Source organism: Cupressus sempervirens, chromosome 8, assembly GCF_028749045.1.
Source record: "Cupressus sempervirens isolate cs-2001-9-10 chromosome 8, ASM2874904v1, whole genome shotgun sequence".
NCBI lineage: Eukaryota > Viridiplantae > Streptophyta > Pinopsida > Cupressales > Cupressaceae > Cupressus > Cupressus sempervirens.
Window position 1 is genome coordinate 724,691,739 of NC_143125.1, and position 24,990 is coordinate 724,716,728.

Below are 24,990 nucleotides of genomic sequence, written 5' to 3' on the forward strand. Positions count from 1 at the left end.
GACGGGCGCACTCTGGCAAGTTTCCCCGGTTGGCCTTGACTATTTCTCCTCCGCGGCCAGACAAGAAGGATGCAGAGACTGCAACTACCCCAGATCCTGCAGATGCTGCTGATGGCTGGACTGTTCCTAGTTCGCCTCACAATCCCACTGATGCGTGGGGATTCCCTGATAAAGATGATCCTCCTCCCTCTGTTGGTATTGTCTTGGCAGCATGAGGTTGTTTTAAATGTTTTTTTGATGAATAGTTTATAGTTGCTGGCTGCGGCCATGTTGTTTACTCCGGCTTCGACCGATTGAACTCATTCGCGGGGTGATCTTGTATCCCCGGCCCTTTTTTGTAAATTGTAATCTTAGTAAATTTTATTAATTGAAAATGACTATTCATCAAAAAAATAAAAAATAAATAAATAAATAAATAAAAAATAAAAAAAAATAACAAAGGTGTGGGTCGCACAATGTAAAAACTGAAGAGCACACTGATTCCATGGGAAGTCTAAACTTACTTTCTCCGAAACTTCACAACTGCCACGCGTCGGCCACCGAAACGGCACCGTTAACCATACAAAGAAAAGTATTCGCGTCTGCAACCTTGTATAAATCAAACTCAATATTAATATGGTAACATTTTTCTGGTCATACGTTACGAGTCCCACCCACGATGCGCAGATGTTAACGCGTTCAAATCGATTTTCAGACAATCTTCCATCTTATTATTACTTTAGTTCCGCGAACGAGTTAGATTTAGACATTTTGGATAAAATAAAACTGAAACATAAAACATAGGGTTAGAGACGGAATCTAGCTATAACGCCATCCCATAAAATTCAAGAAAATATTGTAGTTTACTACTTTAGGTCCTCCCCAAATTTAAAAAATGGATCTTGCCAACCAGAATAAACGTTAGCTTCCTTCCATGGAAATTACTTAACGATTAAGATAACCCAACCGAGCGAGCATTATATAGTTGGAGCCATCGGCTGTAGAAACACAGTCATTCCTGTGAAAACTCGCACAATTTGTTCTGGTGAGAACCCCTTACAGAGAAGCTTTCATTGAAATCCTCCAATTTTTGAGAAAATGTCAGAGCACCCAAGACCTGTAGATGTGGATCTCACACTCATTTCTGCAAAAGATCTGAAGAATGTGAATTGGCGATATGGAGATCTGTGTCCTTATGCTGTGGTTTGGGTCGATCCCGACAACAAGGTTTCGACTCAGGTCGATCGAGAGGGCGATACAAAACCCTCATGGAACGAGAAGCTCGTCATTCCGGTTTCAAAGCCGATGGAAGATGCCGAGCTGAAGATCGACATTGTTCATGAAAATCCCTCCGAGGAGACAAAACCCCTGATTGGGACGGCCAGGGTTCGACTCTCACAAATCCTGGACGAAGTAGGGTTTGATCAGAGGCAAGAACGAACCCTCAAATTGAAGCGCCCCTCAGGCCGCCCTCAGGGCAAGCTTGAAATCGTAATCTGTCTGAGGGAAAAGCGATGGCCGGAGCAGCAGTACCCTTGTCCTCAACCATATGGTACAAGGGATTATGCCCCTGCCCCTTATCCATCCCAGCAATACCCATATGGTGCAAACCCTCCCCCACAGCAATACCCTTATGCTTCTGGTTCTAACCCCACTCCTCAGCAATACTCTTATGGTACTAACCCTCCTTCAGGGTACCCTAGTGGACCTTATGGGGACCATTATCCACAAGATGCCCCTGTTCCCTACGGGAGTGGTTCTGGCTATGGGAGTGGACCTTCTTATGGTGAGAGCGAGAAGCCCAAGAGTAGTAAGTATGGGGTTGGGACTGGCTTGGCAGTGGGAGCTGTGGCAGGGGTTTTGGGTGGCTTGGCTCTTGCTGAGGGATTTGATTATGTGGAGGACAAGATTGCTGAAGATGCTGCAGAGAAGGTTGAGGAGGATCTTGCGGATGAGCATGGATATGATGATCACGATGGTGGTTGTGATGATTATGATGGTGGTGATGACTACTAACTGAAAAGGAGCTATAGTAGGAAATACTTTTTAAGTGTTGGTGTGAGTTTTTCATGCATTGTTGTGTTTTTTTCCCTTTTTTGTCATAATTATGGTGAAAGAATTTTGGATTGAAGTTGCTGTAAATTTTTGTATGGAGGTTTAGCATATTTTGTCTAGTCTCTTTGGCTAAGGACGATTGAGGTTTATCCATTCTGTCAAATTCATCTAGGACATGATTCTATCACCATCCTTTTTCAGATGTCGAGGGCCTTGCACTCAATAGGACTTGATCCTTGGTGGGCTCTCTATAATGAGCCTTTCAACTTCACCAGTAGACCAAGAGCCCTTTGACTAGCTGTTGTAATTGTGAATGTTGAAAGCAATTAATTTGAAATATCAGTAAGAATCTATAACGTTATTATCAAGGGGGCCATTTGTTTTTTTGTTTTTTACAAACTTTTTTATATGTAATTTTATAGTTAAGTCTTATATTTTTGTTCCAAATTTTTAGTTTAGTTTGCTTGATAGTCACATGTTTAGAAGTGTGGGTAGGTGTTAGAATTTGGACTCAAGTGTTTGTTACATGTTAGATAAAAACACAAATGACTTAATATATACTACACAATAACAAACAACTAGTTATTTGATCATTATTTTGTTATGGTTTCTTTTCTAAGCTGTTTTTGAATTTAGATCATATGTATTTAATGTTTGAACTTGGTCTTCATAATAGATTATGAGGGAGACTAGTTTCTATTTTATTTAACATAGAGAACAATTTAGATCTCATCTTCCATACCCTATGGTCCAATATATCTCTATTGCAATAGGTCATGGTGGAGAATTGTTTTAGTTTTAATTTAGTGAAACCTTAGTTTCCATATCCCATTGTACTTGAATATTCAAAGAACAATGAGTGGGTTTTACATATCTCATTTCTATTGTAGATTTGACCTCATATTGAAATAATTTGGTATGTCAATTGAACAGATTTTGGTATTAGAATAGTTAAGAAATTGCATACAATAAGTTCACCTGAAAGTGATTAGCAAAGAGTATAAAACTTAAGCAATTACTTCAACATCTAGACCCACCAACGCTATACATTTGATTACATATCAGGAAAGTATCCTATATAGCCAAAATGGAAGTATATAGAGTATGAACAACTCAAAGCAACTATACAAAACTCATGATGGTGGTTGTGATGATTATGATGGTGGTGATGACTACTGATTGAAAAGGAGCTATAGTAGGAAATACTTGTTAGTGTTGGTGTGATTTTTTCATCCATTGTTGTGTTTTTCTCCCTTTTTTCATCATAATTATGTTGGAAGAATTTTGGATTGAAGTTGCCGTAAATTTTTGTATGGAGGTCTAGCATTTTTTGCCTAGCCTCTTTGGCTAAGAACAAAGGACTAAGGGGTATCCATTCCATCCAGGGCACAATTCCAACCTCAACCATTTTCAGATGTTGGGGGTCTTGCACTAGGGCATGATTCCAACCTGATCCCTTTTCAGATGTCAGGGGCCTTACACTTAGCAAAACTTGATCCCTACTGGGTTCTTTGTGAGCCTTTCAACTTCACCAGTAGACCAAGGGCCCTTTGACCAGTTGTTGTAATTGTGAATGTTGAAAACAATTAATTTGAAATATCAACAAGAATCTATAACATTCTTTTCAAGGGGAACATTTAGTTTTTTTTGTTTTTTTCAAACTTTTTTATATGTAATTTTATGGTTTAGTTTTATATTTTTGTTCCAAATTTTTAGTTTAGTTTGCTCAATAGTCACATGTTTAGAAGTATGGGATAGGTTTTAGAATTTGGAGTCGATTGTTTGTTACATGTTAGATAAAAACACAAATGACTTAATATATACTACACAATAACAATCAACTTGTTATTTGATCATTATTTTGTTATGGTTTCTTTTCTAAGCTGCGTTTGAATTTAGATCATATGTATTCAATTGTTTGAACTTGGTCTTCATAATAGATTATGGGGGAGATTAGTTTCTGTTTTATTTAACATAGAGAACAATTTAGATCTCATCTTCCATATCCTATGGTCCAGTATATCTCTGTTGTAAGAGGTCATGGTGGAGATTTGTTTTAGTTTGAATTTAGTGACACCTTAGTTTCCTCTCCCATTGTACTTGAACATTCAACGAACAATGATTGGGTTTTACATATCTCATTTCTATTGTATGTTTGACCTCATACCGAAATAATTTGGTATGTCAATTAAACAAATTTTGGTATTAGAATAGTTAAGAAATTGCATATGATAAGTTCACCTGAAAGTGATTAGCAAAGAGTATCAAACTTAAGCAATTACTTCAACATCTGGACCCACCAACACTATAGATTTGATTACATATTGGGAAAGTATCCCATATAGCCAAAATGGGAGTATATAGTGTATGATGAACTCAAAGCAACTATATAAAGTTCATAATATATCACAAAATAACAAACTCAAAGCTTGCTATTCTTCTCCAATCAGGTCCCAACCATCATTAGAAACCAAAGATTGTAAAAAGTTTGTATCAAAAAGTTCATCATTCTAGCTCACAAGCACCTATCCTTTAGAAGTATTGTCACTAGGTTCTTTGGTCTTTCATTGCCACTAATAGTAGTAGCAAAATTTTGAATATTACTGAAAATGTGTAGATCTTCAATCATATTTTCAATCTGATTTATTTAAGGAGGATCCGACATATCTTTGATTTGATCCAAATATTGGAAGGCCTTGACATTTTCTTTGTGAATAAGAAGCATACCATCTCGAACTAACATCATCAATTAAACCATAGAAATTTCCAAAGAAAGGGAAACTTGTGACATAATGAAAAAATTGGTGAGTTTACATATAAACCCAGTAAGTCTTCTGTCTTTTTGTTGAAAGACCTCTTCGTTTCTCACCTTCCAAAGGAACCATAAGATCTCACAAGTAAGAAAAAACCAAAACATGTTAAGTTTACAATCAAAGGCTTCAACATATCTTGCTAAGATTTTACTCGAAGAAAGATCAAGTTTTGAATTCTACATAATGGGAAACCCTGTAAGATTGACCAAACCATGATGGAGAAATCACATTGAAAAAATATGTGTTCAAAAGATTCGATTGAGTAACTTTGCAATACCGAGGACTAAGACCCAAGGATTCCATATTGGAACCTAAAGCAAGTTTTAAAAGTAATAATAACCACCTAAAATATAACTTCTTTGGTTCAACTTTTGACTACCAAAAATATTGAAAAAAGAAACACCAACCAAAAAATGGAGAGTAAAAACTCCAACCTTGGATCACTCTTTGGTAGATATCTAGACCTGAAACAAGCATATTATATATTTTCTTTGAAGTTGCTTCATTAAGCATCACCCTATCATACCACATCATTTGTTTAAGGAAACTATTTGAATTAATTACCTTAGAAAAGTTGTAGTCACTATGTTTCTTAGTAATCAGTGTATAAATTTCTTCTGAGTCTGAGGAATGCCAAACATGGCTCTAATTTCCTCACAGGTTCCCATTTGATTATTAATCATTAAGTCACTAACTAATGAAATACCAATATCATTCCAATGCTTTGTTGAATGACTTTGTGTAAGCGCCAATGATTTCCCATTAAATATAACCCCCACCAAATTGATCTATCTAAGACTATTATATAAGATGGAGAAGGTCCAATAGAAGCTCAGAATGGAAGGAATATCTTTGCATGGGTCCAAGCCTTCCACAAGTTAGTAAATACAATAGAGCCAAAAATCTTAATTTTATAAGTCCCCCAATAACATGTCACAAAATGGGATATTCTTCTAATTTTCACCATTGAAGATAGTGGAGCACTAAATATTATTAGAGCTATCAGATTGCCACAATCCATTAGTATTACTATTCTATTTCTAGATTTGATTGTGTGAACAATTTTATATCATTAATGTTTCAGATCACATTACAACTACATGATCCATCATCAGGATGTTCATGCTCCTCTCTTCATTTGCATGAACATCCTGATGATGGATCATGTAGTATGATCCGATTCTCTTCATTTGCATGAACATCCTAATGATGGATCACATAGTGTGAGCCGAGTCTCTTCGTTTGCATGAAGATCCTAATGATGGATCACATAGTGTGATCCAAAACGTTGATGATATAAAATCATTCACACAATCAAATAAAAAATAGGATCATAATCATTAAATATTATGTCTAATTAGAACTTTCCAAGGCTCATTTCCATAGATAGCCTTTAATATCCATTTAGAAGAAAGAGCAATAGCATGATTCCTAAGATTGTGTAGTATGAAGCCTCCATATTTTTTGGGTTTACAACAACAATTCGAATTCATAGAGTGTCTTTTTTTGTTTCCCATCCCATCACACCCCAAGAAAAATCTCAATATCTTTTCTATCTTGTCCCTTTGGTAATTTTCCATCAACCATGTAGATGCAAAATAAAGATGATAAGAGGACAACACCTTCTAAATAACTTGACTCCTTCTAGGTAGGGAGAGGTGATGGGTTTACCATTTAATACCCTTTTTATGGATTTTATCAAATATCCATTGCCACGTCTTTAGTTGAAGGATTAATAGCAATAGGGATACCAAGGTATCTAACAATCTCATTTGGACCTTTCCATTGCCAACCCATTGACTAAATCCAATTAGTAGGAGAATCAAACAAGCCTAGGAAAGATAATTTATGCAGAGCCAATGTAGCACATTAAGCTAAACAAACGAATTCTAGTATGTCCAATGTATTAGATAAATGTCTTTCTTCTAGTTCTAGGAATAAAGAAGTGTCATCAACAAATTGAGAGTTCAGTAACATGTATCTTCAATAGGAAGGAAAAGACCTTTAACAAGAGGACCAAGAGAGGGCTCTCTAAGGATATAATTAAGGCATCAACCACTATCAAAAAAAGTGAAGGGGCAATAGGGAAGCTTTTTTTAATTGATCTCCCAAGATGGATGAGATTAATAAGATTTCCATTCATGTCAATGTCTATAGAGGAATATTTAAAAAACACCTCAATCCAACTATAGGGAACTAAGGAAAACCAAATTCTTTAAGCATTACAATAACAAATGGTCACTCTACTTTGTTATGGGATTTTTCAAAATCAAGTAGGATCATTAGCACATTCTGATTGCTCTTATTATCCCAATGCATTACTTCCCAACTTGTTATCAAATTCTCCAAATGCACTTTCTTCTAGTAAGTCATATTTGTGTGACTGAGATGAATCTGTCAAGCATGTCATCAGTTCTTTTGGATAGCAATTTAGCAATGATCTTATAAGAGATGTTCAACAAAGTAATTGGTCTCCAATTTTTAATTTAAGATTTATCATCAACTTTTGGAATCAACTTAATGATTCCTTTATTAATATTCCCACCTAAAGACCCTTTGTTGAAAGGGCCTTCATATAATGTCGAGATCACTCGATATCCAATCTATATTTGATTTGTAAAACTCAACAAGAAGTCCATCAATTCCCAAATATTTTTTGTTGGAAAAGGAGTTAATAGCCCATTTAATTTCTTCTAGAGTGATAGGTTTATTGAACTTTATAGAATCTTCATTTGAGACTTTTTTGGAAATCAATTGAAGACATTTATCAAGAGCCTCATGAATGACATAAGTCATTTCAGAAGAAAGAAGATAAAGAGTAATAAAAAAAGTTGATTTCACTATTTGTGGATCAAAAGTATATCATCATTAATATGAATAATTTCAATAAGCTCCCTCTTTTTTGAAGCTTTAATGATATTCAAGAAATACTTAAGATCCTCTATCTCCTTCTAGAATCCAATTCAATTTGGACATAGTCCTCTACACTTGAACCTTGTAGTTTTGTATAAGAATTGGAGCAATCTCAACTCTAAGTCCTCAATTCTAACTTGGAGTTCCTTCGCCAACATGTTAAGGTTAGCTTGGGTCATATTTCCTTCAATATTCATGTGCATGCTCTTTCTTTTTCACTCAATTCCAATCTGGAGTTCCTTCTCCAACATGCCAAGGTTAGCTTGGGCCCTAGTTCCTTCAATATTCATGTTTGTGCTCCTTTTCTCCAACCATTTGAAATATTTTTTGCCATGATTCAACCATACTTTTCCAAATTTCTACTAGTCATTTTAAATAAAGAGGTCACTTGCTAAAGTGCACCAATTGTATCATGATCTTTAAGAAGAGATACATTTAATTTAAAGGATGTGCATATTTTGTTTCTAGGAGTTGGTTCTTGATCTTGGAAAAAAATCTTAGCAGAAATAGGAGAATGATCTAAGAGAAGGTAGGATTGCCAAAAATAAGAATGACTTGGTTCAAATTGAAGGCAAAACAAGGTAGATTCACAATAAGTTCTATTAAGCCAACAATATAGCCTTTGGGACCCTTTTTGGTTACTACCCTAGGTGTACGAAACATCTTGGACCCTTTTTGGTTACTACCCTAGGTGTACAAAACATCTTGGAAATTAGCTTTCCTTCTTTTTATAGGGTCTAAAATATTAAATATTCTGGTCAGTGTATTCCAAAAGAATAATTCATTACCTTTCCAGCTAAAAGAGTTACCTCCCACTTTATCTTCTCTATATTCAACTTTGTTGAAGTCACCAATGAAAATTCTACAAGTGTTAGGCAGATTAGCTATGGCCCACTCCCATAATGAAGCTCTATCTCTACATTCATTAGGCGCAGGGTAAGTGCAAGAAGTTGGGTCTCACTTTTGGGAAAAAAGTGGAAGTGTTTTTTTTTCTATTTTTGAAATTTCTTGTCAATTGATGTCAAAATTTGAGGCATTTAGAGATTGAATATAAATAAACTTCAGAAATAAAAAATGCAGTGTTTGAAATCTACTTTTTTAATATGTAATTTATACACACACACACACACGCACACACGCACGCACGCACGCACGCACGCACGCACGCACGCACGCACGCACGCACACACACACACACACACACACACACACACACACACACACACACACACACACACACACACACACACACACAATGGATCTTTAAAAACCACTGTTCCAAAATGCTTATTTTAGGACCATACCACTCGTGTATAGATACCATAATTTGAGACAAATAAATTATTTTTTGTAAATCCTTTTAAAGGAAGTTACCTAATACACCAAATATTCATGATAATATTTTCCCTTAATTTCTTATTGAATAAATTTCTTTACTATTAATTTTTTACTGGCTATAAAGCTAAATGTTAAAACCTCTCTGTATGGATGCCATAACTTGATCAAAATTTCATTTTGCTCAATTTTTTAAAAATTTAAAAGAATTGTATGTACATTGATGACATATAAATTAATTTAAGAAAAATCGTAAAATAAAAATGTTATTAAAGTTTTAGTGAACATCGCTATTTTACATTTAATTATGACCTTTGATTAAAATATTATGAAAAATATTAAATAAATCATAACACTATAAAAATTTATATTTTTAAAATTAGGATAGTGAGAACTCTAATGGGTTTTTGTTTCGTTAAAAAATTTGATCGGGAAGACCCTCTAAAAATTATGGCAAGGCATGAATTTGCTAGTTCAATGCCTTAGCAAATCTTGAGTGGTCAAGGCATAGGCTTCATCTCACCAAGCCTATCCCAAACCAAAATCTAAGATAGGAGAAAAAAATCTTGCCCCATGTTGTAAGAAATGAGCACCTATTATTTGAAATTCAAAAAACAAGCACCTATTTTGAAAAAGTAAAATCAACATTGAAAATCCCAAAAAAAAAATTTAAAAAAAAGAACACCTATTTTAAAATAATCAAGTTTATTATTTTTTTAAAAAAATGGGTACCCATTTTTTGAAAATAAAAAATAAAAAATGGGCACCCGATTTAAAAAAAAAGGTGCCCATTTTTTAAATTTCAGATTGGGCACCCGAGCCTAATACGTGTGTCCATTTTTTAAAAATGCGTGCTCATGTTTAAAAGAGCACGATCTCAATCCATGGACTTCCATGGAATTGAGATCCAACTTCTTGCTTCTACCTTGCATAGAAATTGAAAAACCCAAAAGCTAGTCCATTCTTATTCATCACAATCCATAGAGCTCTATGACAAGGAGAGACCCCTCTATTTACAATAGAATCATGCCACTTAAGTCCAAATAATATAGAATTCCCTTTGAATCCATGTCTAGAAACACTCAAACATGGTTTATGAAGCATTAAATGCTCCATCTCATCAATACTTGTCCAATACATGCTTCAACCAATTTGAAAATTCAACTATGTTAGCTAGGAACTTCAATTCCTTCACAAACTGTCAAAAATTAACACTCGATCAATACTATGTTCCTCTACCTAGGTCATCACTAGAAATCGGTCATTACTAAAATCTTTTGCTTGGCTTATACTGTCTTCACTTAGATTTTTACTGATGCGTGGTTGACACTGTATTTTTCCCGACCATAACTAACACTTGGTTGACACAAAACATAACTTGGCTTCTACCATAAGTTCCTTAATCTTCTTCTCTTTTTCTTAGTTTAGCCTATGCATTTGATCTTCTATTGATCATCTCTACTAGGCTTCAACTTCAACGAGCTTCTCTGCTTAGTGTACAATGATTAAACAACACATTATCTTGTCAATATCCAAATGATCAAGTACCCATTGTAATTCCACATAACTCAACCTTTTCACAACGTCTTCTTGTTATCTCTTCTTCTCAAATTCTCTTCATCAATCATCTTGATATGACACTCTACTCAAGTAGAAATTGTCTTTCCATTAAGGTTTGACATCAATGACAACATAACAAATGTTCCAATTGTAGCTTACAACAATACAATCTATTAAGATAATTAGAGATATCTCCCTACTTATTTTTAATACCTTTAGAGTCAATTAAAACTTCATTATCACTTCCTTTCGTTCTCATACTTTATTTATTAGTAACTTCAACAAAACCTTAGACTCTTTCTTATTTTTAGGAGATATATCCATCCCTACTTGCTTCAATTCATCCAAATTCATATTCTTTCTAGCTAGTGATGGGTTGGCAATCTTAACCATCTTTGCCTCTTAGTATGAGTATTAAGGGCTAGTTGTTGGGTATTGAGTTTGGTAGGGGTTTCAACCAAAGACTATGGTTCAACATTTTCTTTTTAGAAAATGATAAATTGCAATTGGTTAGGAATAGTTGAGATGACCTTAGAGCCAAGAATGACACTATTAAGTAGAGAGATTAACTTTGGGTCTTACAAAGGGCTGGCAATTGTAACAAAGTATTCCTCAAGGGGAGAAAAGACATTATTATTAGTATTAATCTCATGTGGCTTAATAGGCATTGCATTAAATTCATTATTAATAGGGTTTGCATATGTAAGCTGTTTCTTTTTAAAAATAGCGACTTTACTGACATTACCCTTTGAAACATCAAAATTAGTTGTTTTTGATGTAATTAGATCTGAACAATATTTCTTGGCATGCCCATTTCTTTTGCAATGAAAATATGCACCTAAGTTACCAAGTAGAGATATATTCTATGAAAACACTTTAGAATCAATGGTTGGATATATAACATTTGGAAATAAAATTTATGGTTCAAGTGCTATGAAAACCCTTGCATTCAAATGAGGAAGGTAGGTTTAGATTGTTCAATTTGCAAAATAGGGCTGACAGACTTCAACAACTTATGAATAAAAGACCAAAATTCTACATTTAAACTTTTAATTCTAACCCAATTAGGCAAAACCCTAATAGAGGCTTCCTCAATATTTCCAACAAGACACCATGGAAAGGCTTGAAAGAGAGATTTCACCACATTATAATGTTTATTATTAAGGATTCCTACATACATATTGTGGGTTCTAATAAAAAGATCAAAAAAATATTTTTGAAACATTTTGCAGAATGAAACATGAATTCCAAGCTTCTTGTCCCAAACATTAGCTATCCATTCATCAAAAAAATTATGAGAAGGTAAAAAGTCCTTATCCAAACAAGTTAAAAAACATTGCAGTATTCTTTAAATGTGATTGCTTTGCGCTAATGGTTCTTATCATATCCTCATTTAGCGAGAGAGAAAGGGTCTTTAGTTTATGTGATGAAGAATTACCTTACTCCTCTCCTCCACCTTCACCAATCATGACATGTTGTCCACCTCTTATTCCACTTCCATTGGTTGGGGGTCCATCATTTTGGCTTCCATTTGAAGAGATTTTGCAAATTTTCCTAGAAAACCAAGTAGAAGGTGGTCAAGAAACCACTAGTTCCTCTATAAAAATGACCTTATAGGAAGACTTAACAGTTTCAGGGTAAGTGCACCAAGTTGTGGTGCCAAAAGGGGGGTATAAGTGGACACCTTTTTCCTGAAATCTATAAATTTTGAACTTCAACAAGAATTTTAAGATAGTTACAGTAAAAATTTTAAGATATGACAAAAACAAAAGTCGTAGTCCTTTGAATCTAGTTTCTAAACTACTAATTTTTTTTCAAGATGGTTTAGTTTTAGGTCCTCAAAAAATGGTGCCACAAAAAGTGGTACTGTTTATTCAAAAAAAGCATAACATAGTACAAAGTGTGGCCCCCCTAAAATTTTAATTTTTTTTTGAAATTCTTTAATCGCTCTAGTCAAAAGTTACTTAACACTATGTAGTTTATCCTAGATTTTTCGGGTAATTTTATAATGTGTATTTTTTTAAATGAATTTTTTAACTAGACACATCCCAATAATGTGAAATATCTGTGTGCTCCCCCTAGAAATAATTGAGAACTAATCTAAAATCAAAACTTTTTTTTTTCAAAGTGTGTAGAATGGAGTCTAGTTTCTAAAAAACTAAGTTGTTGCAAAATTCGATGAATGAGCTAAAATCTATAGCCCAATTAGTACATGGTGATTTTTGACAAAAAATGAACATACATTCAAAAGAAATTATAGATGAAAGGCTTGAAATAGTTCAAATAAAAAATAAATTATATGGTTAGATAGCTAACACAGAGACCTATAATGCTATGTAACCTAATCTTATCCATATCCAACCATGAGGAATCTTGAAGGGGAGCACACAAGAAAAAATAATCATTTTTGGTATGTTTGTTGGGAAACATGTCTCAAACCTGTTTATAAACTCCAAACCTTTGGGTTGGATCACCAAGGCAAAACCAAGCCTTAGGCTTGGGTTTAATGCAAAGCTTTCAATAGCGTGTGCGCCCTATAGCGCACACACACTATTGGAAGCATTGAATTCTCAGTAGTGTGTGTGTGCTATAGGGCACACGCCCTATTGAGGCCTAAATTGCAAACCAAGACCAAAAGAGAGCTGGGTTGGGGGGGGGGGGGGGGGCAGGGGAATGGCTATGTGTGTGTGAGAGAGAGGCAAAGAGATAGAGAGAGTAGGAAATGGGAGATAGAGTGCAAGAGGAAGAGTGAGAGAGGAGAGGATGGAAGTGCATGTGTGTGAAAGAGAGAGAGTATGGAATGGGAGAGGGGGAAGACAAAGTAGCTCGAGAGAGAGTAGGGGATGGAAGAGAGAGTGGGGATAGAAATGCATGTAAGAGAGAAAGAGAGAGAGAGTAGGGGATAGGAGAGAGTGTGGAAATGTAAGAGAGAGTAGGGGGTAGCAGAGAGAGAGAGTAGAGAGGTAGAGAGGGAGAGAGAGAGAGAGAGAGAGAGAGAGAGAGAGAGAGAGAGAGAGAGAGAGAGAGAGAGAGAGTAGGAAGTGGGAGAGGGAGTGGGAGAGGGAGAGCGAGTGACAGAAAAAGTAGGGGATGGGAGAGGAGAGAGGGGGGATGGGTGCATGTGTGTGAAAGAGAGAGAATAGGGAATGAGAGAGGGGAGAGAGAGAGATAGAGAGAGTAGGCAATGGAAGAGGGATGGGAGAGAGAGGGAGAGAGTGAGAGTTAGAGAGAGATAGTAGGCAGTGGGAGAGGGAGTGGGAGGGAAAGAGAGGTGGAATGGAAGTGTGTAAGAGAGATAGAGTAGGGGATGGATGAGAGTAGGCAGTGGGAGAGGGACTGTGAGAGAGAGAGAGAGAGAGGGAGGGAATGAGATCAATGTGTATTTATTTATAAGAGAGATAAAGTAGGGCATGGGAGAGAGTGTGAGAGTTTGAGAGAGAGTAGGAGGTGGCAGAGAGAGCTTGTATGGGATGGGGGTGAGAGAGAGAGAGAGCAGGGGGTGGGAGACAATGTGAGAGAGAGTAGGGGATGGAAGAGAGAGAGTGAGAGTAGGGGATGGGAGAGAGAAAGTAGAGAGGGAGAGAGAGTACTTGAGAGAGAGAGAGATAGTAGGTAGTGCAAGAGGGAGTGGGAGAGGGAGAGAGAGGGGGGATGGGAGTGTGTGTGACAAATCTAGAGAGTAGGGGATGGGAGAGGAGAGAGAGAAAAGGGGGATGGGAGAGAGTGTGAGAGTGTGAGAGAGAGTAGGTGATGGTAGAGAGAGCTCATATGGGATGGGAGACAGAGAGAGTGAGATTAGGGGATGGGAGAGTGTGAGAGAGAGTAGGGGATTGGAGAGAGAGAGTGAGAGTAAGGGATGGGAGAGAGAGAGAGAGAGTAGAGAGGAAGAGAGAGAACTTGAGAGAGAGAGATAGTAGACAGTAGGAGAGGGAGTGGGAGAGGGAGAGGGAGAGAGATAGGGGGATGGGAGTGTGTGTGACAGATGTAGAGAGTAGGGGATGGGAGAGAAGAAGAGTGGGGGGATAAGAGTGTGTGTGTCTATGAAAGAGAGAGAGTAGGTAATGGGAGAGAGAGTGTGAGAGTGTGTGAGAGAGTAGGGGATGGGAGAGAGTGTGAGAGTGTGAGAGGGAGTAGGGGATGGGAGAGAGTGTGAGAGTGTGAGAGGGAGTAGGGGATGGGAGAGAGTGTGAGAGTGTGAGAGAGAGTAGGAGGTGGCAAAAAGAGAGTACAACGATGGGGGAGAGAAAGTAGGCGATGGGAGAGGGAGAAAGAGAGGGGGGATGGGAGTGTGTGTGTAAGAGAGATAGAGTAGGGGATGGGAGAGGAGAGAGAGAGTAGGGGATGGGGGAGAGAAAGTAGGTGGTGGGAGAGGGAGTGGGAGATAGAGAGAGAGGGGGGGATGGGAGTGTGTGTGTAAGAGAGACAAAGTAGGGGATGGGAGAGAGTGTGAGAGTGAGTAGGTGGTGGCAGAGAGAGCTCGTATAGGATGGGAGAGAGATAGAGTAGAGAGGGAGTGGGAGAGGGAGAGGGAGAGAGATAGGGGGGATGGGAGAGAAGAGAGTGGGGGGATAAGAGTGTGTGTGTCTGTGAAAGAGAGAGAGAGTAGGGGATGGGAAAGAGTGTGTCAGAGAGTAGGGGATGGGAGAGAGAGAGTGAGAGTAAGGGATGGGAGAGAGAGAGAGAGTAGAGAGGAAGAGAGAGAACTTGAGAGAGAGAGATAGTAGGCAGTAGGAGAGGGAGTGGGAGAGGGAGAGGGAGAGAGATAGGGGGGATGGGAGTGTGTGTGACAGATGTAGAGAGTAGCGGATGGGAGAGAAGAAGAGTGGGGGGATAAGAGTGTGTGTGTCTATGAAAGAGAGAGAGTAGGGGATGGGAGAGAGAGTGTGAGAGTGTGAGAGTGTGAGAGAGAGTAGGGGGTGGTAGAGAGAGAGTACGATGATGGGGGAGAGAAAGTAGGCAGTGGGAGAGGGAGAAAGAGAGGGGGGATGGGAGTGTGTGTGTAAGAGAGACAGAGTAGGGGATGGGAGAGAGTGTGAGAGTGTAGGGGATGGGAGAGGAGAGAGAGTATATGGGATGGGGGAGAGAAAGTAGGTGGTAGGAGAGGGAGTGGGAGAGGGAGAGAGAGAGAGGGGGGGGATGGGAGTGTGTGTGTAAGAGAGACAGAGTAGGGGATGGGAGAGAGTGTGAGAGTGACTAGGTGGTGGCAAAGAGAGCTCGTACAAGATGGGAGAGAGAGAGTAGAGAGGGAGAGAGAGAGAGAACTTGAGAGAGAGAGAGAGAGAAAGATAGTAGGTAGTAGGAGAGGGAGTGAGAGAGGGAGAGGGAGAGAGATAGGGGGATGGGAAAGAAGAGAGTGGGGGGATAAGAGTGTGTGTGTATGTGAAAGAGAGAGATTAGGGGATGTGAGAGAGTGTGAGAGTGTGTGAGAGAGTAGGGGGTGGTAGAGAGAGTACAATTAATGGGGAGAGAAAGTAGGTGGTGGGAGAGGGAGAGAGAGAGGGGGAATGGGAATGTGTGTAAGAGAGACAAAGTAGGGGATGGGAGAGAGTATGAGAGTGTGAGAGTAGGGGATGGGAGAGGAGAGAGAGAGTAGGGGATGGGGGAGAGAAAGTAGGCAGTGGGAGAGGGGGGATGGGAGTGTGTGTGTGTAAGAGAGATAGAGTAGGGGATGGGAGAGAGAGTGTGAGAGTGAGTAGGTGGTGGTAGAGAGAACTCGAACGGGATGGGGGAGAGAGAGTGAGATTAGGGGATGGGAGAGTGTGAGAGAGAGTAGGGGATGGGAGAGAGAGAGTAGAGAGGGAGAGAGAGATAGTAGGTAGTAGGAGAGGGAGAGGGAAAGAGATGGGGGGAATGGGAGTGTGTGTGACAGATATAGAGAGTAGGGGATTGGAGAGAAGAGAGTGGGGGGATAAGAGTGTGTGTGAGAGATCTAAAGAGTAGGGGATGGGAGAGGAGAGAGGGTGAGATAGGTAGAGAGAGTAGGCAATGGGAGAGGGAGAGCGAGAGATAGAATAAAGGATGGGAGAGGGGAGAGAGAGAGTGTAAGGGATGGGAGAGGGGAGAGAGATTAGGAAGAGAGAGGGTAGGGGATGGGAGAGAGAGTAAGGAAGATGGAGAGTGATGCATTTCTACATAGTGCATATGCACTATAGTGCGTATGCGCTATAGAGAGTAGGAAGAGAGAGAGGGTAGGGGATGGGAGAGAGAGTAAGGAAGATGGAGAGTGATGCATTTCCATATAGTGCGTATGTGCTATAGTGCATACGCACTATGAGAAATCACCTAAAAATGGGCAAAAAGAAACTTTGGGGCCCATTTCATCCATTCTCAGCTTTTGGTCTATTCTGCACTTTGTTATTCCGACAGAAATCACAGGTTTCAACATAGAAAACACTATTTCAACACTTTTGGAAGCTAGCAAACACCAAATTCAATAATTGGATATGTGATTTGAAGACTTTTTGAATATTCCTTGTATAGAAAAGGTTAGTGCAATCTATTTTAAATATTGTTTGTTGATATATAGATACAAATTTGATTATAATTTGACATGTTGTTTAATATATAGTAAATTCATTGAAATTTGTATGTTTGAATGAAATGTTATTTCAAAATGGTTAGAAATTTGACAAGTCGTTTGATATATATTGTGTATTCATTCAAATAATTATAATTTTTATATGTATTTGAATAATTTGTAATTTACACATTTTAAGTAATTCAGATGTTTGAATAATTTGACATGTAGAAATCATCATCATGCCAAAGAAGAAACCAAAAACTCAAATAAATGAAGATAGAGAGAGAGATTTGGCAATTAAAAGAGATAAAATGAAATTACTACATGAGCAAAGAAAATTGCAAAGCAATAATGAAGAATTGACTTTCGAAGAGGATCAAGAACCACCGGTACAAAGAAACAAAGAGGAAGAATTGGAAAGACAAAGAGAACGAATGAGACTGTTATGCTCAAGAAGACAATTGAATTGCGAAGCTACACCATCTTCCAATGTTGGAGTCATATTGTCTGCTACACCATCTTCCAATGTTGGAGTCATATTGTCCGCTACACCATCTCCCAATGTTGGAGTCATATTGCCTGCTACACCATCTTCCAATGTTGAAGTCATATCATCCTCTCATGTTGAAGAGACACTGATTTGTAGATCTGACAATATACACACTCCATCATGTCATGTTGAAGGCACAACATCAACACATCAAGTAGGTGATATTCCATCTTTTGCATCTTATTTTCAAGGCACATCATCTTCAGTTCAAGGTACACAATACACTCGACCTTATGTTGATGTTCAAAATATTGAGGGAATGGAAGAGATTATAACACCTTCTAGAATTCATTTTAGAAGACCAAAATATTTGATTGATATTGATACTAACATTTTGAAATCAATGTTTGACAAAATTAGCAAGCGTACTTGTCAAAGAAAAGTTAATCGTATGTGGAGATTATTTTTTGAAGAATTAAATATTACAAGTCAATGCCAATTATTTGTTGAAATGATGATGAATTTGAAATTTAGGCCTATCATGAAGATTCTTGGGCTAAGAATGATGGATGATTCAAATGAAAAAAATATTGTAAAGAATCTAATGAGTGCTTATGACAAAGTGGGTTCTAAATCACGCACCAAAGATAGTAATATCACAAGATGAGTGCTTACATCAACAATAGTAAGTAGCCAGATGAAGAAAGCTCGACTCATGAGAAAGACAAGCAAAACATTAAAAATTGGTAGAGGTACTCTAAGGAGAGCCATGCTAAGGCGTGAGAGATTGGAAGATCCAACAAAAAATGAGTTATGGACATTTAGCGGTAGACTACCATGAAAGGATAAAGAAATTAGTGAAGCCTTGAAATCATTGATCGAAGATTTTTTTAAAAATAACACACATGTTTCCCCTAATCAAAGAGATGTTGTAAGAAGGAGGATTGATAGCCAAAATTGCGACCCACATGCGAAATATTTTTTGGACTCAACTCAGACACAATTTTTGTTGGGTGATGTGACGCGCTCCCCTGCCCACAGGTGGTTAATTATGTGGTGTTCCATGTTCACTAACAGTCATGGCTTTTGGTGCAACAACAAATGGGCCCTACAATTGGTATCAGAGCCTGGTTTTGGCCTGGTCATGGGTTCAAATCTCCCCGGTGCCTTCCCGACCTGCGTAAGCACCTAGTATGCGCGTCGAGGGGGAGATTGTTGGGTGATGCAACGCGCTCCCCTGCCCATAGGTGGTTAATTATGTGGTGTTCCATGTTCACTAACAGTCATGGCTTTTTGTGCAATGGCAAATGGGCTCTACAATTTTTTGCAAGATTTATTGGTATGTATCCTCAAATTCAAATAAGTCAAAGATTTTTTGAGATGGGTAAACCTATTTATGTGAAGATAAATCACACACACACAACTTGTTGTAGGATACATATTGAATTTTTTAACCATTTTGATTTTTTTAGGCATATATGCATAGTTTTGCATTCTCAGTTTGTTTTACAAGATTGTGACATGAATGAGCCACCAAGATCTTCAAAGGAATTCATATCCAACATTTTATGTGAAATAGGGGATGGCCAACAATTTTACAAGACATCATAATTGGATGGTACGTGCTTATTTTGTGGTTCTTTGCAACTTTTATCAACTTGTCAACATATGCATAGTACACATGCAATTGGAAATGAAATAACAGATTACAGAAAATTTAAGATAGTGACATATGCTCTAAAATATTGGAAACATGGTAAAAGATGTGATTTAATCATTGAAAAGATTCTAGTGTATGAGTTCGTGAAGATTTTTCGTAAAAAGATTATTTACAAGTATGCAAGGCATACCCATAGAGCTCAATGGATAGATTTGCAATTCAAGTTGTGCAAGGACACGTTTCCATTGGATACCATTATTTTGGTTGTATATTTCATAGAGAACTACACACTACAACCACAAAATGAGGTGCAAGCAAAGTATTATACTTTTCAACAGGTTTCCATATTTGTGCACATAACATTGATGCATTCACCTACAAGTATAGAGGATGATAGAAAGATTTTGAGGGAGTACTATTTTTACATCAGTGATGATTGATCACATTCTACGGAGTTCCTACATGGTTGTTTTCAACTATTTTATGGAGATTTGGCTAACAGGGGCATAACATATCGTCAGCACATTATTTAGTTAGACAATTGCGCATCTCAATTCAAGAATGCACTGATGTTCTATTGGTTGAGCAGGATGCACAGGTTGTGTAGAATTCAATATATGTGGAATTTCACAGAGGCTAGTCATGGTGAGCGCATGATGGTGTAGGTGCATGCATTAAAAGAGCCTTGGACCGTGAAGAACTAAAGTACAAAGATGGAGCAATATTGATAGATGCAAAATCCATCATCCAATGGTGTAAATGCTACAATGGGTCTAGATAAGGAAGGTGAGTCTATAGTTCATAGATTTTTTTTGGTTGATAGATAATACTTACATTGCACCATATCAGGATTGTTGCACACTAATAGGATCTAGTGAGTTACACTCTTTTAGAAGCTCTGATGCAGGTTCATGGAGTATCCACACACGAAAAATGGCATGCTATTGTCCATCATGTGTAGAAAAAAATTGGAATAACTGTGAGTCAACCGAATGGGTGGACAAACGGGATATATGGGTTTTGGACCCAATTGACACCTATCATCCCCCACAAGCACTGGAAATGGTAGAGATGGATTCATCTATTGACTTTGACCACTTTTCAGATCTAGTGCAACTTGGTAATATATATATTTATCTATCTTTGTAATTTCAATAGGTAACTTTATAACTTTTACCCAAGTATTTTCTGAATTAATGATCGCATTTTGTACATTTGTCATTACAGGCCACATTTTTGCTATTATTGCACCTGAAGACAATGAAGAAGGGAAAAATTATTATTTGTGTCATTGTGTTGAAGCCAAACAAAAATTGGATCACTCAGTTATAGATGGTGAAGGTTTAGAGTACCATGTCGGTGTGGTGGTTGTAACAGGCACATGGCTTAGATGATATTCTATGAAGAACCCTAACTTGTGGTTATTTGAGGATTGGCAAACAGAGAGGAAGAATCTTCATTATTCAAACCTTGTTGTTGCATCAAATGTCTACTTGATAAAATATGGTGGAAAACCACATAATAAGATTCTTTGTAAAGTTCGTGAGTCAGACCATGAGGCAATACTTGAGACATTAAAATGTCGAGCATATCCAATTGGCTCATTATATTGAATAGGGAAAGAGAGAGAGAGAGAGAGAGAGAGAGAGAGAGAGAGAGAGAGAGAGAGAGAGAGAGAGAGAGAGAGAGAGAGAGAGAGAGAGAGAGAGAGAGAGAGAGAGAGAGAGAGAGAGGGCTAATTCTTATCTTAGATTTTTTACTGTGTCAATTCTTCATTTGCAGGTCACCAAAGAAGAGGGCTAATAAAGTTGACGCACAAGTGATAAAGGGTGAGATGAAAAAATCATCTATGAAATGGTATTATCAATTCACATCCTCAATATTTAGTAGTGTTCTTTGTTCAAGTACCATTGTATGTTAATCATCTTATGATAATGGGGCAGTGACAGATATAGTTCTCTCTAAGGATAATGTAGCTATTTAAATCATGCATATTTGATGGTCATTTCCCTTTATTTTTTAGTCCCTTTTCACAAAACTATTTCTAACATGGTGTTTTTCAAGTTCATGAATGATCACAATATTTGTGACTATACAACAAGTGTGTGTGTTTGATGCAAAGCCCTCCTATATTCCCCTAGGAACCACAACTCAACTTTGGGATTCTCTTGTATTCTTGGAATCTACCAAAGGAATTAGAATCTACTAGGGTTCAAGAGGATGTATCTGACTTGGTAACATCTTCCTACAACCATGTCTAAGAGGTTATAACCCAAATCTTTAGTTTGTCTTCTAAACACTCACATTGTTCACCATGCACCTAGTGTACCCTAGTGCCTCCAACATACCAAAACTCGTCCTTGGATTCATACCATGAACCCAACACCTTTTATCATCTCAAAACATCCCATCTAACATGTTCCAACTCCTTGCAGACTCTCATCAACTCATCTCTTACACTTTCTCGATTTTGCCTCTTCTAGGCTTGTTCCAACTAGCCCTTGCCAGTCACTAATTAGTTGTTTTCTCCAAAATTTCCCACAGAAATTCCTAAACTATTGGTTGATAAAAATACCCTTTTCCTCACTCTAAAATATACTCCAAAATCAACTACACTTGTTTTGTAAAATATCACTCAAAATTGGCTATTTTAGTCTGCCAACTAGGCCTAGTTTAAGGCCATTTACAAAGCATCTCACAATCCCTTGACTTTTGCAACTCCCATGACCCAAAAAAGTCTTAAGAGATGACTCAAATGCAAGGATTCTTCTATTTTTTTGGTCTCATGATCAACTTTACAATGGTTTTTACAAAACCCTCCTTTCTAGCCCCTTTACCCTAGGGCTTTCTAGAAATCTTACTTTGCAATGTCTCTAGAACCCCAAAATGGTTGAAACACCTTCACTTTGGTTATATTATATTAATTTCAACATAAAATGCAGCTCTTGTTTGTAGAAAACACTAAATCCACCTTTGGAGCAATCACGTACCCCTTTTTATGCACTCAAATTTTAGGGAAAACTATACATTCATTAAGGCTTACATTAATGCTTTGATTATAATATGATAAATCTATGATCAAAACAAGATCACATGTCCATGATTAAACTCATTACAAGTTTTAATGACCTTAGAAGGTCATTTGTAACAATGAGCAAATAATAACATAAAGAGGTCAATTAGAGTTAATTTATGTCCTCAATTAGCATGTGTACAATAATTCACAAACCACTAATAGATGTTTGAACTACCCATAGCTAGCAATCCCTCCTAGAATTTGTGACAAAATTGAAGAGTAGTGAAGTCTCAAGGAAAAACCTTGAAAGTAGTTCCAAAGAGAAAAAAGAATCTAAGCCCCATGTCTCATATTCTACACATAAAATCTCACCTCATGTTTCCCTTGAAGAATTTTCTCTTGATAAAAAAATGTGAAAAGAAAAGCTTCAACTACTAAAAGTAACCTTGACAAAACTAGAAAATTGAAACCCCAAAAGAAGAAAATATATTGGCATTGACCAGGGAGATTTTGACAAGGAAACCCAATAAGAGGAGGATAGAAAAATGATACATGGAAAAAAATAAGAAAAATTAGTCTATCTTAGGAGAAAGCAGGTTGTTGAGGTTTAGAAGTAAGAAAGACACTATGAAGAAAGTTAAAGAAGAGGAAGTGGCTTGTAAAGCAAAGAAAGAGTATACCTTTGTGGATCCTAAAGAAACCATTAGTTCTAAGGAAAAAGATTATGTGAAAGCAGAATAAATTGAGGATTCAAAGGATGAAAAGTCTACTCATACTTTAGTAAATCAAAGGAATGTGCAAGAAATGAGGAATTTAGAGTGTAATTCCCTACCCATGTAGGAACTAGGAAGGAAAACCCTATTCAAGAAAGCCAAATGCAGAGTGCTACTATTGAAGGAAATGTCATGGGTTATATTGAGACCCTACACAATAAAACTCTTGGATCAAAATAGGTCATTCCTAATACTATCTCAATGGAATACTTTTATTCTTTTGTCACTTCTATATGTATGGTACAAGATGGTCTAATAATTTGAGAAAACTAAATAAGTACTTGAAAATAAGTAGGAAGAAAGAAAAGAACAAGGATATTTAGAAAGAAGAGGATGAAGAAAGATAGAAAAGATAGCTTAAAGGCATCACCAAACACTGGGAGGATATCAATAGTTCTAAATGATTTTATGCTTTGTTAGTGTCGACAACACTACTATGGTTTTCTAGACTTGGTTGTTATCTTTCTATTTGTATAACATGCTTAAGAATTCAAAGGACTTAATTCCTACTATTAGGTAGATAGGGTTATGTTCTGGATAGTATGTTGAACCTTTCAATAGCTTTGTACCTTTCTCTACTCTTTGTACTCAAGTTATTGGTAATTCTTATCATATCACAACTATTCTTCATGGTTCATGCCCATTATGTGTTTCCCAATCTCATGAAGGAAGTTTTTGATTGATGAAGAATATATAATGGAACATATCTTGATGTTCTTGACCTTATGTGGAATTAAATCTTGGCTTTCCAATAATTTCACATCTCATGGAAATAGATCCATATTATTTGGTTCCTGGCCTATATTTGTTATACATTTTCTTAGCATCTAGAAATTTAATATTTATTATGTTGACGTGTTGGTCAAATAATTATATAAATTTAGGTAGTTATCCTTAATCAAGAAAGTATTATTTAGTAACAAGACTAGATCTCAAAATTTTGAGGATAAGAGATTTGAATTCGAAGTTAGAGTTGTATGCCTAACATGTAAAACTGCATGTTACAGGCTCATTGTAACTAAATTTCTAAATCTAGTAGTTTCATCATCCTTGTCTCTCAAAGAAATATCTTTTTATGAAAAACTATACTAAGGAAATTTATTTATTAGATATTAGATCCAGGGTTTTGATGCAGGAGCGTCCAGAGGTATAAGGGAAATCTTGTGTCACCCAAAAAAATGTACTTAGACTTAGTTTCTGTTTCATGTGTTTTCATTTTTGGACACCCATTTGGGTCAAATAAAGGTTCCAACTCTCACAGTTCAACTATCAGTGTGCTAGAAAATCTCAAAAAAATAGGAGCATGCAATTGGGCCATCATTTTGGTAACCTAGAAGGTGTGAATTGGCCAGATGATTGTAATTGTGATTTAGAGCATTCCAAAAAAAGAATTAGGTCAAAAGACCCCACGGTTTGAAAGTTATTGCAATTTTTTGGGTTTTGGAGACCTCCTATGAATGCTTCAAAGTCAGGTTAGGGGCATTAAATGACGTTGAAAAGGGCTGAAAAATGGGGGATGAGCGAAGCTGGTCCATAGGGCTATAGAGCACTTCGAGAACTTTTTGGAAATGTAAATGGTTCATCAATCAGAGCTATGGTTCAAAATTTATGCCTCCCGAAAGTTTGGTTACCGTTTCTAGATTCTTCTAGATTTGTGCCGACTTCTAACGTAGCTTTTGGAACCTTCTATTTGGTCGGTGGATGCCTACTAGTACTTTCTAGAATGTATTCCTAGTCCTTAACCCTTCGAGGTCTACTTAAGGAGATTTTTGGCATTGTAAAAGGCAGTTCGAAGTGGAGTTTGAGAGGAGGTACTGAAAGGAGAAATTATCTGCAGATTTATGCTATTGTAAGCCCTTAGGGCATGTTTTGAAGT

The 24,990-nt window shown here is 37.1% G+C and overlaps 1 protein-coding gene across 1 annotated transcript; it reads left to right on the forward strand.

The window, feature by feature from the left end:
- The first annotated feature begins 939 nt into the window (after positions 1 to 939).
- LOC149544493 (uncharacterized) lies at positions 940 to 2,110 on the forward strand. Its single transcript, XM_089795151.1, has one exon. The coding sequence runs from the start codon at positions 1,078 to 1,080 to the stop codon at positions 1,993 to 1,995; it is 918 nt and encodes a 305-aa protein (XP_089651277.1). The 5' UTR covers positions 940 to 1,077; the 3' UTR covers positions 1,996 to 2,110.
- Positions 2,111 to 24,990: the final 22,880 nt, after the last annotated feature.